The sequence below is a fragment of the Haematobia irritans genome, chromosome 1 (genome assembly GCF_050003625.1).
Source record: "Haematobia irritans isolate KBUSLIRL chromosome 1, ASM5000362v1, whole genome shotgun sequence".
Taxonomy (NCBI): Eukaryota; Metazoa; Arthropoda; class Insecta; order Diptera; family Muscidae; genus Haematobia; species Haematobia irritans.
Window position 1 is genome coordinate 254,470,429 of NC_134397.1, and position 21,164 is coordinate 254,491,592.

The 21,164-nt window shown below is 25.8% G+C and overlaps 1 protein-coding gene across 1 annotated transcript in view; it reads left to right on the plus strand.

The window, feature by feature from the left end:
- Nucleotides 1–14,580, plus strand: part of LOC142220744 (estradiol 17-beta-dehydrogenase 11) — a 40,205-nt gene extending 25,625 nt beyond the window's left edge. The window contains exons 3-7 of the mRNA XM_075290044.1: nucleotides 2,260–2,436; nucleotides 2,707–2,779; nucleotides 3,090–3,267; nucleotides 10,931–11,056; nucleotides 14,066–14,580. Coding sequence (XP_075146159.1) covers nucleotides 2,260–2,436; nucleotides 2,707–2,779; nucleotides 3,090–3,267; nucleotides 10,931–11,056; nucleotides 14,066–14,153 — 642 coding nt within the window. The 3' untranslated portion in view covers nucleotides 14,154–14,580. The remainder of the gene's footprint in view (nucleotides 1–2,259; nucleotides 2,437–2,706; nucleotides 2,780–3,089; nucleotides 3,268–10,930; nucleotides 11,057–14,065) is intronic.
- Nucleotides 14,581–21,164: the final 6,584 nt, after the last annotated feature.

Genomic DNA, 21,164 nt, shown 5'->3' on the forward strand with positions numbered 1-21,164 from the left:
AATTTTGCCAAAATTTTATTTCTATAAATTTGGTCAAAATTTTATTTCTATAAAAAATGTTGTCAAAATTTTATTTCTATAGAAAAATTTGTCAAAATTTTATTTTTATAGAAAATTTTATTTCCATACAAAATTTTGTCAAAAATTTATTTCCATACAAAATTTTATTTCTATAGAAAATTTTGTCAAAATTTTATTTCTATAGAAAATTTTGGCAAAGTTTTATTTCTATAGAAAATTTTGTCAAAATTTTATTTCTATAGAAAATTTTGTCAAATTTTTATTTCTATAGAAAATTTTGCCAAAATTTTATTTCTATAGAAAATTTTGTCAAAATTTTATTTCTATAGAAAATTTTGTCAAAAATTTATTTTTATTGAAAATTTTGCCAAATTTTTATTTCTATTGAAAATTAGGCCAAATTTTTATTTCTATAAAAAATTTTGCCAAAATTTTATTTCTATAGAAAATTTGGTCAAAATTTTATTTCTATAAAAAATTTTGTCAAAATTTTATTTCTATAGAAAAATTTGTCAAAATTTTATTTCTATAGAAAATTTTATTTCCATACAAAATTTTGTCAAAATTTTATTTCTATAGAAAATTTTGTCAACATTTTATTTCTATAGAAAATTTTATTTCCATACAAAATTTTGTCAAAATTGTATTTCTATAGAAAATTTTGTCAAAATTTTATTTCTATAGAAAATGTTGTCAAAATTTTATTTCCATAGAAAATTTTGTCAACATTTTATTTCTATAGAAAATTTTGTCAAAATTTTATTTCCATAGAAAATTCTGTCAACATTTTATTTCTATAGAAAATTTTGTCAAAATTTAGAAAATTTTGTCAAAATTGTATTGTAGAATATTTAGCCAAATTTTTATTTCTATAGAAAATTTTGCCAAAATTTTATTTCTATAGAAAAATTTGTCAAAATTTTATTTTTATAGAAAATTTTATTTCCATACAAAATTTTGTCAAAAATTTATTTCCATACAAAATTTTATTTCTATAGAAAATTTTGTCAAAATTTTATTTCTATAGAAAAGTTTGGCAAAGTTTTATTTCTATAGAAAATTTTGTCAAAATTTTATTTCTATAGAAAATTTTGGCAAATTTTTATTTCTATAGAAAATTTTGCCAAAATTTTATTTCTATAGAAAATTTTGTCAAAATTTTATTTCTATTGAAAATTTTGCCAAATTTTTATTTCTATTGAAAATTTAGCCAAATTTTTATTTATATAAAAAATTTTGCCAAAATTTTATTTCTATAGAAAATTTGGTCAAAATTTTATTTCTATAAAAAATTTTGTCAAAATTTTATTTCTATAGAAAAATTTGTCAAAATTTTATTTCTATAAAAAATTTTGTCAAAATTTTATTTCTATAGAAAAATTTGTCAAAATTTTATTTCTATAGAAAAATTTGTCAAAATTTTATTTCTATAGAAAAATTTGTCAACATTTTATTTCTATAGAAAATTTTATTTCCATATAAAATTTTGTCAAAATTTTATTTCTATAGAAAATTTTGTCAACATTTTATTTCTATAGAAAATTTGATTTCCATACAAAATTTTGTCAAAATTGTATTTCTATAGAAAATTTTGTCAAAATTTTATTTCTATAGAAAATTGTATAAAAATTTTATTTCCATAGAAAATTCTGTCAAAATTTTATTTCTATAGAAAATTTTGTCAAAATTTATTTCTGTACAGAATTTTTCGAAATTTTATTTCTATATAGAACATTTAGTCAAATTTAGACAATTTTCTCAAATTTTGTTTTCTATATTCATTCATAAATACAAGGAACTCAAAACTCGCATTTTCATGTTGCCAACATTTGGAAGACGATCACCAGTCCCTTGGTGTTGTGGTTCGAAATATTGATCTTATTGCAGCTTGCTGCATTATTATTACTGATTGTCTACAGCACAGCCTTTTGCTTTATTTCTGTTTTTAAAAAATTGTCAAAATAGTATTGGGGATTTTTGTGAGGAATTTCAATTTAAATTTGGGTTTTTGGGGACGAAAACATCATAATTTGGGGACAAGGGCCAGAGCGAAATACTGGCAACACTGGGTGCAGGGTATAATATAGTCGGCCCTGCCCGACTTTGGACTTTTCTTACTTTTTCTTTTTTTCTCTGTGTATGGGGGCATTAAATAGTACCTCATTAGCATTTCACAATTTCGTTTCGTGCTATTAACAGTGTGTGTGTGTGTTTTACGTTTTCTTTCATTGACAACAGACTGATGTTTCATCGCCTCGTGAACTGCAATTAATGGCCGTTAAAATTGAAAAGGAATTGGGACCTGTGGACATTCTAGTTAACAATGCCTCATTGATGCCAATGACATCGACACCTCAATTGAAAAGTGACGAGATCGAAAAAATCATCACCGTTAATTTGGGTTCTTACATTATGGTACGTATGAACTACGAAACGAAAGAGCGTTGAAATGAATGAACGTGATTTTTATGAAATTTTTTTGGGGCCACCTGTAATGGCAAATGCAAATGAACGCATTTGCCCAGAGGAGGATTCGCATTGTTTTTTATAATGAGATATCTGTCTGTCTGTCTGTCTGTCAATTTTTCCCCATTGATTTTCATATTCTTTTTCATATCTTTACCTGTGTGCTGCCATATAATTGTCGTCGACTTGGGGCTGTATTTTGTTCTTAATCGATTGCAGACTACCAAGGAATTTCTACCAAAAATGGTACAACGTCAATCTGGTCATGTGGTTGCTGTGGCAGCATTGTCCGGTAAGTATGGAAACTGAATGAGTTCTCTTATGTTACTTCCATATAAATGAGGGGAAAACTTTGGTCAAGGGCCCTTGAATGAATGAGAAGAGAGGAAACAAAAAATTAAATCCTCTAAAATGATTCAATTCTTATTGAATCAATTAAAAAAATAGTCCAGGGGATATATTCCCCTCAAACAGGGAAGGCATCTCAAATTTGTATTAATTATCTCAAATTCAATTCACAATCATGTTCCCTTGGTCAAAGTCCCATTTGAAAGTTTTAAATTTAATTTTTTTTCTTTTCTCCCTTTTGCTACCCTTTGTAGGTCTGGTGGCTTTACCAGGTGCTGGCATTTATACAGCTACTAAATATGGTATTCTCGGTTTTATGGAAGCTTTAAGATGTGAATTACGTGAATCGAATTGTGATTTTATACGAACCACAGTGGCCAATACGTATTTCATGAAAACCAGCGGTGATTTACATTTACTCAGTGATGCCGGGTAAGTTTACAAGGGACAAGAATTGACTTCGACCTTGCCACATGTCTATATGTGTGTGTGTGTGTGTTTTTTTTTTTGATTTGGGAAAACAAGTAGTAGTCGTTTTCAGATGGTTCCGGGGGTGAAGGAAAATATATTTTATTTATTATCTTGAGGAAGTGATTGGGGTGACCAGATTCAGTGTTGCACCCACAAAGTTGAGATGCATTAATTAGTTTAATTCAATTTATTAATTTAATTAAGTTTAATACCAATTTTAATATTGCGTAGTATTTTCATTTTTTCAATAAATGTCGTTGGAGTCAGTCGTCTATCTCAGCGCTACCGATCACATAGTGGCTACGCTCAAAAAACAGTGAATCGAGCAGGAAGGAAAATTTTCGTTAATTTTAGAAAATTTTAATTAAACTCTATTTATAAGTAAATATTTTTCGAAAAAATTCAGGAAAAAATTCAAATCTATCTAATAAATTAAATTTAAATAATTAATTTTTTTCGCTTATAGAAATTTTCGTAGTTTGAAGGGAAAAAATTGGAGTTCTAAATTGCAAAAATGTCTATAGTGCCATACGAAGTTCAAGATGGGCACATTATTGGTACAAATTTAAAAATTTTAAGAAATTCTGAACTATTTTGTGTATAATTTTCCACTTTTTTAGTTCATTTAACCCTTTAATGCCCAAATAATTAATTTTTGTTTCACTTAAAGAAATTTTCGTAGTTTGAAGGGAAAAAATTGGAGTTCAAAATTGCAAGAATGTCTTTCGTGCCATACGAAGTTCAAGATGGACACATTCTTGGTACAAATTTAAAATTTTTAAGAAATTCTGAACTATTTTGTGTATAATTTTCCCCTTTTTTAGTTCATTTAACCCTTTAATGCCCAATCCCGCCTTTAGACGGGCTTCGTAGAAAATTTTACCAAAAAACTACCAAACAAAAAATGTTATTTTGCAAAATTTTATTTCAATTTATTTCTATAGAAAATTTTCTCAAAATTTTATTTCTGTAGAAAATTTTCTCAAAATTTTATTTCTGTAGAACATTTTGTTAAAATTGTATTTATATAGAACATTTTCTCAAAATATTTCTATAGAAAGGACGGACGGGCAGACGGCTATATCGACTCAGGGACACGGTTGCCACTCTACCAAAATTAGGAGAAAATTATTATTTCCTAAAAACTACCGAACAAAAAATCTTATTTCAATAGACAATTTGTCAAAATTTTATTTCTATATACAATTTTCTTAAAATTTTATTTCTGTAGAAAAATTTCTAAACAATTTTTTTCTATAGAAACTTTTCTCAAGATTTTATTTCTATAGAAATTTTTCTCAAAATTGTATTTCTATAGAAAATTTTCTCAAAATTTTATTTATATAGAACATTTTCTCAACATATTTTTTCTATAGAAAGGACGGACGGGCAGATGGCTATATCGACTCAGGGACACGGTTGCCACTCTACCAAAATTAGGAGAAAATTATTATTTCAATAGAAAATTTTCTTAAAATTTTATTTCTGTAGAAAATTTTCTCTAAATTTTATTTCTATAAAAAATTTTCTCTAAATTTTATATTTCTATAGAAAATTTTCTCAATATTGTATTTCTATAGAAAATTTGTCAAAATTTTATTTCTATAGAAATTTTTCTCAAAATTTTATTTTTTTGAAAATTTAGTCAAAATTTTATTTCTATAGAAAATTTTCTCAAAATTTTATTTCTATAGAAAATGTTCTCAAAATTTTATTTCTATAGAAAATTTTCTCAAAATTTTATTTCTATAGAAAATTTTCTCAAAATTTTATTTCTGTAGAAAATTTTCTCAAAATTTTATTTCTATAAAAAATTTTCTCAAAATTTTATTTCTATAGAAAATTTTCTCAAAATTTTATTTCTATAGAAAATTTTCTCAATATTGTGTTTCTATAGAAAATTTAGTCAAAATTTTATTTCTATAGGAAATTTTGGCAAAATTTTATTTCTATAGGAAATTTTTACAAAATATTTTTTCTATAGAAAGGACGGACGGACAGACGGCTATATCAACTCAGGGACACGGTTGCCATTCTACCAAAATTAGGAGAACATTTTATCAAAAAACTACCGAACAAAAAATTTTATTTTTATAGACAAGTATCCACAATCGAATTACTTGGACTGCGATAACACTTACCGATGACAACGTGTCCTAAAATTTCTTAACACCGTCTTCTCAATTGTAAGTTAGTCCATACGGGAATATATTAAACAAAAAAGGCCGATTAAATACGTATATAATTCAGTTTGACAAAATTAAAATAAAATGTTCACAAAATTTTCTATAGAAATAAAATTTTGACAACATTTTCTATAGAAGTAAAATTTGGAAAAAATTTTCTATAGAAATAAAATTTGGAAAAAAATTTCTATAGAAATAAAATTTTGACAAAATTTTCTATAGAAATAAAATTTTGACAAAATTTTCTATAGAAATAAAATTTTTACAAGATTTTCTATAGAAATAACATTTTGACAATGTTTTCCATAAAAATAAAATTTTGGTAGATTATTTTTGGCTCGAGTGGCAACCATGAATATGAACCGATATGGACCAAATTTTGTGTGATTGGGGATCGGCTATATATAACTATAGACCGATATGGACCAATTTTGGCATGGATAGTAGCGGCCTTATACTAACACCACCCCAGCAAAAAAAGCGTCGCCAAAAAAGTAATGAAAATGTTCTTTTTGGATCCGGAAGTGGTGCAAAATTGACGCAGAAGCGATGAATTTAACATGGGCTTGTCATAGGACGGAAATCCTCCATTTCAACAGCCGTTGCACTGAATTTGCATCACTTCTTTAGCTGTGATCCGATGTAAATTAAAAAATTCTGTGATATTTTGTCATATAAATAATTTTTATAATGTTTTATAATTTTAATGGATTCTAACGCCTGTCGAAAACGTTTTACCTCAAATATTTAGCATTTTTTTCGACAAAATTTAAATGATTTGTATCATTTTATGAATTCTTACTCTATTTTTAACATATTTGAAACAAAAAAAAGTTAAAATTACACATTAAAAGTATGAAAAAACCAAGTTATAAAAATTTGAATTATAGGGACTTCATGGGTAGTTTAAATAAAGAACATCATTGGGAGTGCATCTTCTGGAAGTGCTTTTAAAGTTGTGGCTTTTGAAGAACTTAAAAAATTTTTTGCTGGGTAATTATGGATCGATTTCGACCAATTTTTGCATGGGTGTTTGAGGCCATATATTAACACCACGTAGCAAATTTCAACTGAATCAGATGAATTTTGGTCTTCCAAGAGGCTCCGGAGGTCAAATATGGTGTTCGGTTTATATGGGGGCTATATATAATTATGGACCGATGTGGACCAATTTTTGCATGGTTGTTAGAGACCTTATCTCTTAGATAATCGGCAAGCCAAATTTTGGGGGTCCGTTTATATGTGGGCTATATATAATTATGGCTATATATAATTATTGAGGCCATATATTAACACCACGTACCAAATTTCAACTGAATCAGATGAATTTTGGTCTTCCAAGAGGCTCCGGAGATCAAATCGGGGGATCGGTTTATATGGGGTCTATATATAATTGGTCCGATGTGGACCAATTTTTGCATGGTCATTAGGGACCATATACTAACACCATGTACCAAATTTCAGCCGGATCGGATGAAATTTGCTTCTCTTAGAGGCTCCGCAAGCCAAATCGGGGGATCGGTTTATATGGGGGCTATATATAATTATGGACCGATGTAGACCAATGTTTTCATGGTTATTAGAGATCATATGCTGACACCATCAACCAAATTTCAGCTGGATCGAATGCAATTTGCTTCTGTTAGTGTCCCCGCAAGCCAAATTTGGGGGTCCGTTTATATGGGAGCTATACGTAAAGATGGACCGATATGGCCCATTTGCAATACCATCCGACCTACATCAATAACAACTACTTGTGCCAAGTTTTAAGTCGATAGCTTGTTTCGTTCGGAAGTTAGCGTGATTTCAACAGACCGACGGACGGACGCACATGCTCACATCGACTCAGAATTTCACCACGACTCAGAATACATATACTTTACAAACGGAATGACAAAGTTAATATATCCTATGGTGGAGGGTATAAAAATTGGAGTTCAAAATTGCCAAAATGTCTTTAGTGCCATACGAAATTCAAGATGGACACATTCTTTGTACAAATTTAAAAATTTTAAGAAATTCTGAACTATTTTGTGTATAATTTTCCCCTTTTGTAGTTCATTTAACCCTCTAATGCCCAATCCCGCCTTTAGGCGGGCTTCGTAGAAAATTTTACCAAAAAACTACCACATACAAAAATCTTATTTTGCAAAATTTTATTTCAATTTATTTCTATAGAAAATTTTCTCAAAATTTTATTTCTATAGAAAATTTTCTCAATATTTTATTTCTATAAAAAAATTTTCTCAAAATTTTATTTCTATAAAAACTTATCTCAAAATTTTATTTCTATAGAAAATTTTCTCAATATTGTATTTCTATAGAAAAGTTTTCAAAATTTTATTTCTGTAGAAAATTTTCTCAAAATTTTATTTCTATAGAAAATTTTCTGAAAATATTTTTTCTATAGAAAGGACGGACGGACATACGACTATATCGACTCAGGGACACGGTTGCCACTCTACCAAAATTAGGAGAACATTTTACCAAAAAACTACCGAACAAAAAATCTTATTTCAATAGAAAATTTGTCAACATTTTATTTCTATATAAAAATTTTCTTAAAAATTTATTTCTGTAGAAAATCTTCTCAAAATTTTATTTCTGTAGAAAATTTTCGCAAAATTTTATTTCTATAGAAATTTTTCTCAAAATTTTATTTCTATAGAAAATTTTCTCAAAATTTTATTTTTATAGAAAATTTTATTCCTATAGAAAGTTTTCTCAAAATTTTATTTCTGTAGAAAGGACGGCCGGGCAGACTCTACCAAAATTAGGAAAAAAATTTACCAAAAAACTACTGAACAAAAAATCTTATTTCAATAGAAAATTTGTCAACATTTCATTCCTATACAAAATTTTCTTAAAATTTTATTTCTGTAGAAAATTTTCTAAAAATTTTATTTCTATAGAAAATTTTCTCAAAATTTTATTTCTATAGAAAATTTTCTCAAAATTTTATTTCTATAGAAAATTTTCTCAAAATATTTTTTCTATAGAAATGACGGACGGACATAGGACTATATCGACTCAGGGACACGGTTGCCACTCTACCAAAATTAGGAGAACATTTTACCAAAAAACTACAAACAAAAAATCTTATTTCAATAGAAAATTTGTCAACATTTTATTTCTATAGAAATTTTTCTTAAAAATTTATTTCTGTAGAAAATCTTCTCAAAATTTTATTTCTATATGAATTTTTCTCTAATGCCCAATCTAGCCTTTAGGCGGACTTCGTAGAAAATTTTACCAAAAAAACTACCAAATAAAAAATCTTATTTTGCGAATTTTATTTCAATTTATTTCTAAAGAAAATTTTCTCAATATTTTATTTCTGTAGAAAATTTTCTCAAAATTTTATTTATATAGAAAATTATCTCAAAATTTTATTTCTATAGAAAATTTTCTCAAAATTTTATTTCTGTAGAAAATTTTGTCAAAATTTTATTTTTATAGAAAGGACGGACGGACAGACGGCTATATCGACTCAGGGGTGCGGTTACCACTCTACCAAAATTAGGAGAAAATTTTACCAAAAAACTACCGAACAAAAAATCTTATTTCAATAGAAGATTTGTCAAAATTTTATTTCTATAGAAAATGTTCTTCAAATTTTATTTCTATAGAAATTTTTCTCAAAATTTTATTTCTATAGAAAATTTTCTTAAAATTTTATTTCTGTAGAAAATTTTCTCAAAATGTTATTTCTATAGACAATTTTCTTAAAATTGTATTTCTGTAGAAAATTTTGTCAAAATTTAATTTCTATAGAACATTTTCTCAAAATTTTTTTTTCTATAGAAGTTTTTCTCAAAATTTTATTTCTATAGAAAAATTTCTCAAAATTTTATTTCTATAGAAAATTTTCTCAAAATTTTATTTCTATAGAAAGTTTTCTCAAAATTTTATTTCTGTAGAAAATTTTGTCAAAATAGAAAGGACGGACGGACAGACGGCTATATCGACTCAGGGACACGATTGCCACTCTACCAAAATTATGCAAAATTTTTACCAAACAAAAATATTATTTCAATAGAAACTCTTCGCAAATATCGGTATACTTGCAAAAAGTATATCTTGTATGGATGACAAGATTCCAATGGAATATGCCAAACTGAGTCGTTTACATAGCATAGTTGCTATATTTTGTATTCCAGCAAACGGGGAAAGGGGGACATTTATAAATGTGTATATGTAAGTTTAGTAGGTTAAAAGTAGTATTATGTATTAAATTTGTTTATTTCTATAGAAAGCCTTCTCAAAATTTTATTTCTCTACAAAATTTTGTCAAGATTTTATTTCTATAGAGAATTTTGTCAAAATTTTATTTTGCAATACTTGCAAAAAGTATATCTTGTATGGATGACAAGATTCCAATGGAATATGCCAAACTGAGTCGTTTACATAGCATAGTAGCTATATTTTGTATTCCAGCAAACGGGGAAAGGGGGACATTTATAAATGTGTATATGTAAGTTTAGTAGGTTAAAAGTAGTATTATGTATTAAATTTGTTTATTTCTATAGAAAGCCTTCTCAAAATTTTATTTCTCTACAAAATTTTGTCAAGATTTTATTTCTATAGAGAATTTTGTCAAAATTTTATTTCTATGAAAATTAAAAGAATATATATATATATATATATATATATATATATATATATATATATATATATATATATATATATATATATATATATATATATATATATATATATATATATATATATATATATATATATATATATATATATATATATATATATATATATATATATATATATATATATATATATATATATATATATATATATATATATATATATATATATATATATATAGATATATATATATATATATATATATGTATATATATATATATATTTTTTTTTTTTTTTTTGGTACTGTGGCAACCGTGCTCGAGGACCCGCCCAGATCATATTGGAAAAGACACCATATGTCTATCTCGTCTCCTCTGGGTATTGGAAAAGTATGCACCAATATGTATCTAGCGGTTAAACCAATAAGAATAATTCGTTTGTGTATGGCCATCTTTAGTAGATTTTTTTCAATTCAATCAAGTTTAATTGTAACGTCATTTAATTTCTATCGATTTAATAGAACTGATGAGGATACGACAATGCGATACTTTTTTTGTAAATTAATCCCACCCTATATCATACCAATCTGGCTACCTTTAATCGTAATGCTATGGATATTTTGCTGCAGACGAAAAGTATTAACATCAACTTACCGGATTGGGGGAAACATTAAATATTCCCCATAAGCTTTGGTGTAATTGATATGTTAATGATTTTTTATAACTTTGATATGCTTTACACTATTACACATTGTCTATCTGTTCTCACAGTTCCCCTTCTTCTTTTTATACTCATTTAAATTCTTTTTATTGTTTTTTTTTTTCTCTTTTCCACAGTATCTCGAGTAGCTATCCTGGTTTACCGGCAGCATATGTGGCAGAGAAAATTGTTCGTGGTATGCTACTCAATGAGCGTATGGTGTACGTGCCAAAAATATTTGCATTAAGTGTCTGGTTGCTCAGGTAAATATAAGAAAACAATACGCACACATACACATCCGCACTCAAAACACTTTAATATTAAATACAATGTATGTGAGTGGTGTGAAAGGGTGTAGATAAGAGTATGTAATGTGTGGTGAATGAATTTTATTAAACTCTGTGGTCTTTCGACGATGCTTATGGCAAAATTTGCTCTATACGCTGAGACGTAAAGTGTAGTAAACGTTGCGTATTCGTCTGTGGTGTGCATGACTGTGCGGTGTAAAGAGAACACTTGTTACTCACTGCACTCAAAAAAAAGTGAACTCTCTATTTCACTAAAGCCATATTAACTTTATATTAGTTCATATAATCATTATGTTTGGAAAAATTTTATTTTAGTCAAATAATTTTTTGCGTATGTTAGTTAAATGAACTAAAAAACGGGAAAAAGTTATACACAAATAAAGCATAAAGATTTCCTAATTTCGTATTTCTTACAAAATAGTTCATTATTTCTTTAAATTTGTAAATTTTACCAAAAATGTGTCCATCATGAACTTCGTATATCACTAAAGACATTCTTGCAATTTTGAACTCCAAGATTTCTCTTAAAACTACAAAATTTTCTTCAACTACTGAAAAAATTTAGTTATGTCTAATAAATTTTCTTGAATTTGTCGAAAAATATTTACTTATTTTTGCCATATCGGAGTGATGCCAGCGCTTGTAATACCGTTTAGTTAAAATTTTCTAAAAAAGTTCAAAATTTTCTAAAATTAATCGAAAGTTATCTTTCCTGGTGGGTTCACTGTTTTTTCAGTGTGCATTCTAGAGGACGAGAAGATCCACAAAAGTCCTCACATAAAATTAATATAGGAGCGTATACGAAATGTGTCATTAAAATTGAGCCAACGAAACAAATCCGTAAATAAAACGAAATTTTACGTTATTATTACGAATATTCTGTCAAACAACGAAATGTTTCATAGTATCTACGATCATTTTCAAAGTCTTAATGAAAGTTTTTCGTTATATCAATCAACTTATCATTAGATCAATTTTAATGAAATTTTCTTTGTATGGCGACTTCTTGCGACAATTTCTGTCATCTCAGTTGAGCGTAGGGAAAGCGGCAGTGAAAATATGGCAAAATCCCGGAAACTCTTGGCATCCTGTTTCCGGAAAAAAACCCTACTTCAGCACCATCAAGTAGCAGTTTTGTTAAAGATATTTGCATAAAATTTAAAAATTTTTCTTCTTTTTGGTAGTGAGCCACCATTGTTTGCCTAAATTTTCCAGAACATTGACTGTGTTGTTTGAGAAGATCAGATAACTATCAATTTTGATACCATGATAGTTCACTGTTTTGGTTTCTAGTGATTCAACGTTCTTTCTTCTTTGTATTTTAGTCGGTCGAAGTCGTCCATTTAAAATTGTGAGAAGCCTTGAAGTGTTCGCTTCTTTTAGTAATGTTTCGAGAGCATGACACAATACATCGTTATATACTGAAGAAATAAATCAGTCGATTTTTTAACGTCCGTTTTTTCCGATCTTGGGCTAGGTGTTAGGGTTTTAAGGTAATAGGCTATATTGTCGTGAGAAATTTTATGTTGAAAAGTCCTCCTGGGTGCGGTCATGATTGGTTTAGGATTTCTGGATGCGGTGAGAGCGAGACCTAACGGTCCTCAACTTAAAGTGGCAGCCCGATTATGTTTCAGGCTCACTTAGTCTATTAAGTCCATTATGACTCAAATCTTGCCAGACGACCTGCGGCTCTCCTCAGCTATGGTTGTGCTGTCGTATGCGAGTGGGGAGGTGAATACTACTCTCGTGATTTGGTTGCGGTCGGAGAAGGTCAGAGTCGGGTGACAGGAGTGGATACAAGAAAACCCGGTACCCTTACTTGCGCTGAGTGATAAGGAAAGTCACTAATGATTCGTGTCGATGGAGTTCGCACTACCCTAGATAGTGGTCAAGTGTGAGTCTTTGTCGGTGTTAGACGGAAGGATATGGTGGTACAGGAAAAGTCGGATTTCGGTCAAAGTGTGGCTCGAGTGATCAACACACCCCTAGCGGAGAAATAGGAGAGGATGAGAAAATGTAGGAACTCGTGGCTAGAGTGATCGCACACCTCTGAGGAATAAGAGAGAGTCAGGAAAAAGGAGAAGACGTGGCTAGAGTGATTGCACACTTCTAACTTTGGAATATGGGAGAATGAGGAAAACTGGTGGGAGCCGCCGTGGTGCTATAGTTGGATTCTCTAAGTGGTTTCACTACCACGTGAAACGTCGTTCGGACATCGGCTATAAAAAGGAGGACCCTTATCATTGAAGTAAACATGGAATAGAGCAGCATTCAGTGATAAGAGAGAAGTTCACCACTGAGGTATCACAATTGACTTAAAAGTCTATGTGAGCCTGAAATATCGGATTGAGATCAAAATATAATAAAATAAAAAGATAACACAAATGCGAAATTCTCGACTAACATTGTGGGTGGAAACGAGGGTATTCGACTTCCAGCCTTACAATTTTTGCAAGAGCTCTATATTACGAGTCTTGTTTCGTTCCGAATCGAACTATGAACGATTCACCAAATGGAATGACCGGTACTAGTTCCGATACTTTCGCTACTATAATTCCATAGTCCCGTATTTATTCATTATCTCGCTTCACTTTGGTCAACTGTTTGACACTATCAGTTACAAAGGCACTCTCTGAGAAAAGTTTAGAGAGAAAAAAATTTGCTAATAAAATGCTAATAAGATGAATGATTTAAACTGAATTTTAATTATGAATAATGCAATTAGTAGAAAATTTTAATTTAAGTTTTCACGTTGTTTGGGTGTGTATCAAAGTATTGCCTAATTTTTAAAATGCAAAAAAAAAAAAAAACAAATGCAAATATTTATTAAATATTTTCCACTAAACTACAAACATATATTTAAGCATTATTTTTAATTCTTCGTATTCTGATTTTGAGGTTTCTGTCATTTTTTATACTAATTTTCTATTTATAATTATCTTTATTTTTTTTTTATTCTTTCAGATTGTTGCCTACTAAATGGCAAGATTATATGCTGTTGCGCTTTTATAAATTCGATGTTCGCAGTACGCATTTGTTCCTCTGGAAGTGATTCCATCCATGGCAACGTGATTTCTGGACCCATTGTAAGGCATTCTACGACCTGCAAATTGTGTCCATGTGAATTTAGTGGACCAACTTACAAAATTTAATAACCTGTGGCAATTATTTACCAGCATGGAAAGGTACAATATCGATGCAAAATGCCATTTTTCAATCCAGCATTATATATTTTTTTTGTTTTTGGAAAAAGTCTCATACGTTTCCCTCTTATAAATTCCATACTTAGGTTAGATTTATAGACAGTATCTACATTTATTCACATCTATGTACTCGATTATTCATATAAGCATGTTTTATATTTTAGTATTTATTTGTAATATTTGTTAAATGTTAAGATGTGAGTGTGTTTTATTATATTTTAAATAAATAATAAATAAAATAAATAAAAAATAAGTAAATAAATAAATAAATAAAAATTATTATTTGTTAAGAAGTTATTGAAAATGGATTAGAAGTTCATTATTATCAAACGAATGGACATCGTTTAGCTGCCACCTACAGACGGTCTACGATTTCTAAGTTTTACAAACGAATCATGATGATGATGATGAAATAACAAAACCAGAATGAAACAAATTTTAATTTATGTTAAATTATTTGTATCAAATATTATTTCTTCACAATATAGAATCGATGAAGAGTATTATAAACGCGATTTCGCATTGAAAATTTTGCTCAAATTGATCATGTGCAAAAATTTATACGACTAGTTTTCATACACTGCACTATAAGATGGGGGGGCTATACTAACTTTGTCATTGCGTTTGTAACACATCGACATATTTGTATCAGACTACATAAAATGTATATATTATGGGTCGTGGTGAAATTTTAATACGATCTAGCAATGTTTATTTCTATAGAAATTTTTGTCAAAATTTTATTTCTATAGTAAATTTTGTTAAATTTTTTTCCTATAGAAAATTTTGCGAAATATTTTTTTTTATGGAAAATTTTGTGAAAATTTTATTTCTACAGAAAATTTTGTCAAAATGTTATCTCTATAGCAAATATTGTGAAAACTTTTTTTCTATAGAAAATTTTGCCAAAATATTATTTCTATAGAAAATTTTGTCAAAATTTTATATCTATAGAAAATATTATGAACACATTTTTTTATCGAAAATTTTGTCAAAATGTTATTTCTCCAGAAAATTTTGTCAAAATTTTATAGAAAATTTTGTGAAAATTTTATTTCTATAGAAAATTTTGTTAAAACTTTTTTTTCTATAGAAAATTTTGTAAAAATGTTATTTCTATAGAAAATTTTGTCAAAACTTTTTTTCTATATAATTTTATTTTTCTGGACGTTTTTTTCTAAGTTTTATTTCTATAGAAAATTTTGTGAATTTTTTTTTTATAAAAAAATTTTTCAAATTTTTTTTATAAATTTTTTTTAAAAATTTTATTTATATAAAAAATTTTGTTAAAATTTTATTTCCATAGAAAATTTTGTCAAAATTTTATTTTTATCAAAAATCATTGCAATGCTTGTCAAAAATATTTTTTTTTGTCAAAAGAAAAATATTTCAAAACAAATAGCGTTTGTCTTAAATTTCTGGAGGAAAGTTTTTTTGGAGCAACTCTGTTTTAGTTAGACCACTCAAAAAAGTGTTCGCGTTTTATTTATTTCTATAGAAAATTTTGTCAACATTTTATTTTTATAGAAAATTTTGTCAAAATTTTATGTCTGTAGAAATTTTTGTCAACATTTTATTTCTATAGAAAATTTTGTTAATTTTTTTTTTCTATAGAAAATTTTGTGAAATATTTATTTTTATTTCTATAGAAAATTTTGTTAAATTTTTTTTTCTATAGAAAATTTTGTGAAATATTTATTTTTATGGAAAATTTTGTAAAAATTTTATTTCTATAGAAAAATTTGTCAAAATTCCATCTCTATCGAAAATTTTGTCAAAACCTTTTTTCTATAGAAAATTTTGTCAAAATTTTATTGCTATAGAAAATTTTGTCAAAATTTTATTTCTATAGAAAATTTTGTCAAAACTTTTTTTCTATAGAAAATTTTGTCAAAATATTATTTCTATAGAAAATATTATGAAAATTTTATTTTTTGGAAAATTTTGTCAAAATTTTATTTCCATAGAAGATTTTGTCAAAATTTTATTTCTATAGAAAATTTTGTCAAAACTTTATTTAGAAAATTTTTTCAAACCCCCTTGTTCCGAAATTCGGATTTGCAAATCGCAAATTTTTCGTTTGGCCATAATTTATTATTCTTGAAACTTTAAAACTTATATCTTTATAGTTCTATTTAATGAGAAGTTCAAATTAAAAATGTGTTGAAGAGTATCTTTATTTTTTCGTTAGAAGAAAAATTAATTCTTGTCATTTGTGATTCCGAATTACGGAACATGTGGAAAATGTTATTTCTATAGAAAATTTTGTCAAAATTTTTTTTTCTATAGAAGTTGTCAAAACTTTTTTCTATAGAAAATTTTGTCAAAATCTTATTTCTATAGAATTTTATTTTTTTGGACGTTTTATTTCTATAAAAAATTTTGTTTAAATTTTATTTCTATAGAAAATTTTGTCAAAATTTTATTTTTATCGAAAATCATTGCAATTCTTGTCAAAAATATTTTTTTTTGTGAAAAGAAAAATATTTCAAAACAAATAGGGTTTGTCTTAAATTTCTGGAGGAAAGTTTTTTGGAGCATCTCTGTTTTAGTTAGACCACTCAAAAAAAATTTTCGAGTTTTATTTATTTCTATAGAAAATTTTGTCAACATTTTATTTCTATAGAAAATTTTGTCAAAATTCCATCTCTATAGAAAATTTTGTCAAAACCTTTTTTCTAAAAAAAATTTTGTCAACATTCCACCTCTATAGAAAATTTTGTCAAAATCTTATTTCTATAGAAAAATTTGTCAAAATCTTATTTCTATTGAAAATTTTGTCAAAATTTTATTTCTATAGAAAATTTTGTCAAAACTTTTTTTATAGAAAATTTTGTCAAAATCTTATTTCTATAGAATTTTATTTATCTGAGCATTTTATTTCGAACGTTTTATTCCTATAAAAAATTTGTCAAAATTTTATATCTATAGAAAATTTTGTCAAAATTTTATTTTTATCAAAAATCATTGTAATGTTTGTCAAAAATATTTTTTTTTGTGAAAAGAAAAATATTTCAAAACAAATAGCGTTTGTCTTAAATTTCTGGAGGAAAGTTTTTTGGAGCATCTCTGTTTTAGTTAGACCACTCAAAAAAAAAATGTTCGTGTTTTATTTATTTCTATAGAAAATTTTGTCAACATTTTATTTCTATAGAAAATGTTGTCAAAATTTTATGTCTGTAGAAATTTTTGTCAACATTTTATTTCTATAGAAAATTATGTTAATTTTTTTTTCTATAGAAAATTTTTTGAAATATTTATTTTTATGGAAAATTTTGTGAAAATTTTATTTCTATAGAAAATTTTGTCAAAATTCCATCTCTATAGAAAATTGTGTCAAAACCTTTTTTTTTATACAAACTTTTGTCAAAATTCCACCTCTATAGAAAATTTTGTCAAAATTGCATCTCTATAGAAAATTTTGTCAAAATTTTATTTCTATAGAAAATTTTGTCAAAATCTTATTACTACTGAAAATTTTGTCAAAATTTTATTTCTATAGAAAATTTTGTCAAAATTTTTTTCTATAGAAAATTTTGTCAAAATCTTATTTCTATAGAAAATTTTTTCAGAAACTTATTTCTATAGAATTTTATTTTCCTGGACGTTTTATTTCTAACGTTTTATTCCTATAAAAAATTTTGTCAACATTTTATTTCTGTAGAAAATTTTGTCAAAATTTTATTTCTATAGAAATTTTTGTCAAACTTTTATTTCTATAGAAATTTTTGTCAAAATTTTATTTCTATAGAAAATTTTGTTAAATTTTTATTTCTATCGAAAATCATTGCAATGTTTGTCAAAAATATTTTTTGTCAAAACAAAGATATTTTAAAATTATACCCTGTACCACAGTAGTGGTGAAGGGTATAACAAATAGCGTTTGTCTCAAATTTCTGGGGGAAAGTATTTTTGGAGCAACTCTGTTTTGGTTATACCACTCAAAAAAATTGTTCGTTTTTTTATTTATTTCTATAGAAAATTTTTCAAAATTTTATTTCTATAGATAATTTTGTCAAAATTTTATTTCTATAGAAAATTTTGTCAATATTTTATTTCTATAGAAAATTTTGTCAATATTTTATTTCTATTGAAAATTTGGTTAACAGTTTATTTTTATAGGATGGGGGTATACCAACTTAGTCATTGCGTTTGTAACACATCGAAATATTGGTGTCAGACTACATAAAATGTATATATTATGGGTCGTGGTGAAATTCTGGGTCGATCTGGCAATGTCCGTCCGTCCATCAGTCTGTTGAAAGCACGCTAACTTCCGAACAAATGAAGCTATCGGCTTGAAACTTGGCACAAGTAATTGTTATTGATATAGGTCAGATCGTATTACAAATGGGCCTTATTGTATCACTTTTAGGTACGTGTTTCATATTTTGAAGGAAAAAACTGGAAAATTATTAAAATTTTTTTTAAGATAGACACAAATCACTTAGTTTTGACTTAAGAAAAAATTGACTTAGTTTAGAAAAATTTTAATTTTTATCTCATTTCATGTTAAACAAAAAATAATAAAAATTGAATCACATTTTGCAAAATTTAACTAAAACAATTTTCATGAATTAAATTAAATTTAATGCGGCTATAGAAATGGTCGTTGACTTTTTTTCAGAAGGTATGCTACGAACTACGACTTTATCATTAGGCCAAAAAAGATACAAAGAGGATTTTATGTAGATATGGCCATGTTTATTGCTTTAAACAATAAATTTACATGAATAAGTTAATTAGTATGTAAATATTTGCCAAATTCATATATTCGATCACAATGAATACACCTACCATAAGCTGACGAAATTGAGAGTAATATTTAACATTTTGCTACTATTACACTATGTTACGAGTTTCTTTTGAACAAGGCAAAGTGGGATCCCTTACTTGTCCTAGGTTTTGAAAAGTCGGCTTAAGTCTACAAATTTCATGGACATGAAACGTTTATCCAAAAAAATTTTACCCACAATTAGCCACTACAACCAAAAATAATTTACCTAAAATTATAAAAAAAAAAACAAACAAACAAATATTTTGCAAAATTTTATTTCTATAGAAAATTTGGTCAAAATTTTATTTCCATAAAATTTTTTTTCAAATTTTTGTTTCTATAGAAAATTTTGCAAAATTTTATTTCTATAGAAAATTTTGTCAAAATTTTATTTCTATTGGAAATTTTTTTAAAATGTTATTTCTATAGAAAATTTTGTCGAAATTTTATTTCTATAGAAAATTTTGTTAAAATTTTATTTCTATAGAAAATTTTGTCAAAATTTTATTTCTATAGAAAATTTTGTCAAAATTTTATTTCTATAGAAAATTTTGTCAAAATTTTCTTTCTTTAGAATATTTTTTAAAATTTTATCTCTATAGAAAATTTTGTCAAAATTTTATTTCTGTAGAAATTTTTATCAACCTTTAAAATTTTATTTCTTTAGAAAATTTTGTCAACATTGTATTTCTATAGAATATTTTGTCAACATTTTATTTCTGTAGTAAGTTTTGTCAACATTTTATTTTAAAAGAAAATTTTGTCAAAATGTTATTTCAATAGAAAATTTGATAAAATTTTTATTTCTATAGAAAATTTTGTCAACATTTTATAGAAATTTTTGTTATATAATTATCCATAGAAAATGTTATTAAAATTTTATATATAAACAATTTGTCAAAATTTTATTTCTATAGAAAATTTTGTCAAAATTTTATATCTACAAAAAAATTGTCAAAATTTAATTTCTATAGAAAATTTTGTTAAAATTTTATTTCTGTAGAAATTTTTGTCAACTTTTAATTTCTATGGAAATTTTTGTCAAAATTTTATTTCTATAGAAAATCTTGACAAAATTTCATTTCTATTGAAAACTTTGTTAAAATTTTATTTCTATAGAAAATTTTGTCAAAATTTTATTTCTATAGAAAATTTTGTTAAAATTTTATTTCTATAGAAAATTTTGTCAAAATTTTAATTCTATAGAAAATTTTATTTCTATAGAAAATTTTTGTCAACATTTTATTTCTATAGAAAATTTTGTCAAAATTTTCTTTTTTAGAATATTTTTTAAAATTTTATTTCTATAGAAAATTTTATCAAACTTTGATTTCTATAGAACATTTTGTCAAAATTTTATTTCTTTAGAAAATTTTGTCAACATTGTATTTCTATAGAATATTTTGCCAAAATTTATTTCTGTAGTAAGTTTTGTCAACCTTTTATTTGTATAGAATATTTTGTTAAAATTTTATTTCTATAGAAATTTTTGTTATATTATTATCCATAGAAAATGTTATCAAAATTTTATATATATAAAAAATTTGTCAACATTTTAGTTTTTATAGAACATTTTGTCAAAATTTTATTTCTATTGAAAATTTTGTTAAAATTTTATTTCTATTGCAAATTTTGTCAAAAATTTATTTCTATATAAAATTTTGTTAAAATTTTATTTCTATAGAAAAATTTTGTCAACATTTTATTTCTATAGAAAATTTTGTCAAAATTTTCTTTCTTTGGAATATTTTTTAAAATCTTATTTCTATAGAAAATTTTATCAAAATTTTATTTCTATAGAGAATGTTGTCAAAATTTTATTTCTTTAGAATTTTTTTCAACATTGTATTTATATAGAATATTTTGTCAAAATTTTATTTCTGTAGTAAGCTTTGTCAACATTTTATTTTAAAAGAAAATTTTGTCAAAATGTTATTTCAATAGAAAATTTGATAAACTTTTATTTCTATGGAAATTTTTGTCAAAATTTTATTTCTATAGAAAATGTTGTCAAAATTTTATTTCTATAGAAAATTTTGTTAAAATTTTATTTCTATAGAAAATTTTTCCAAAATTTTATTTC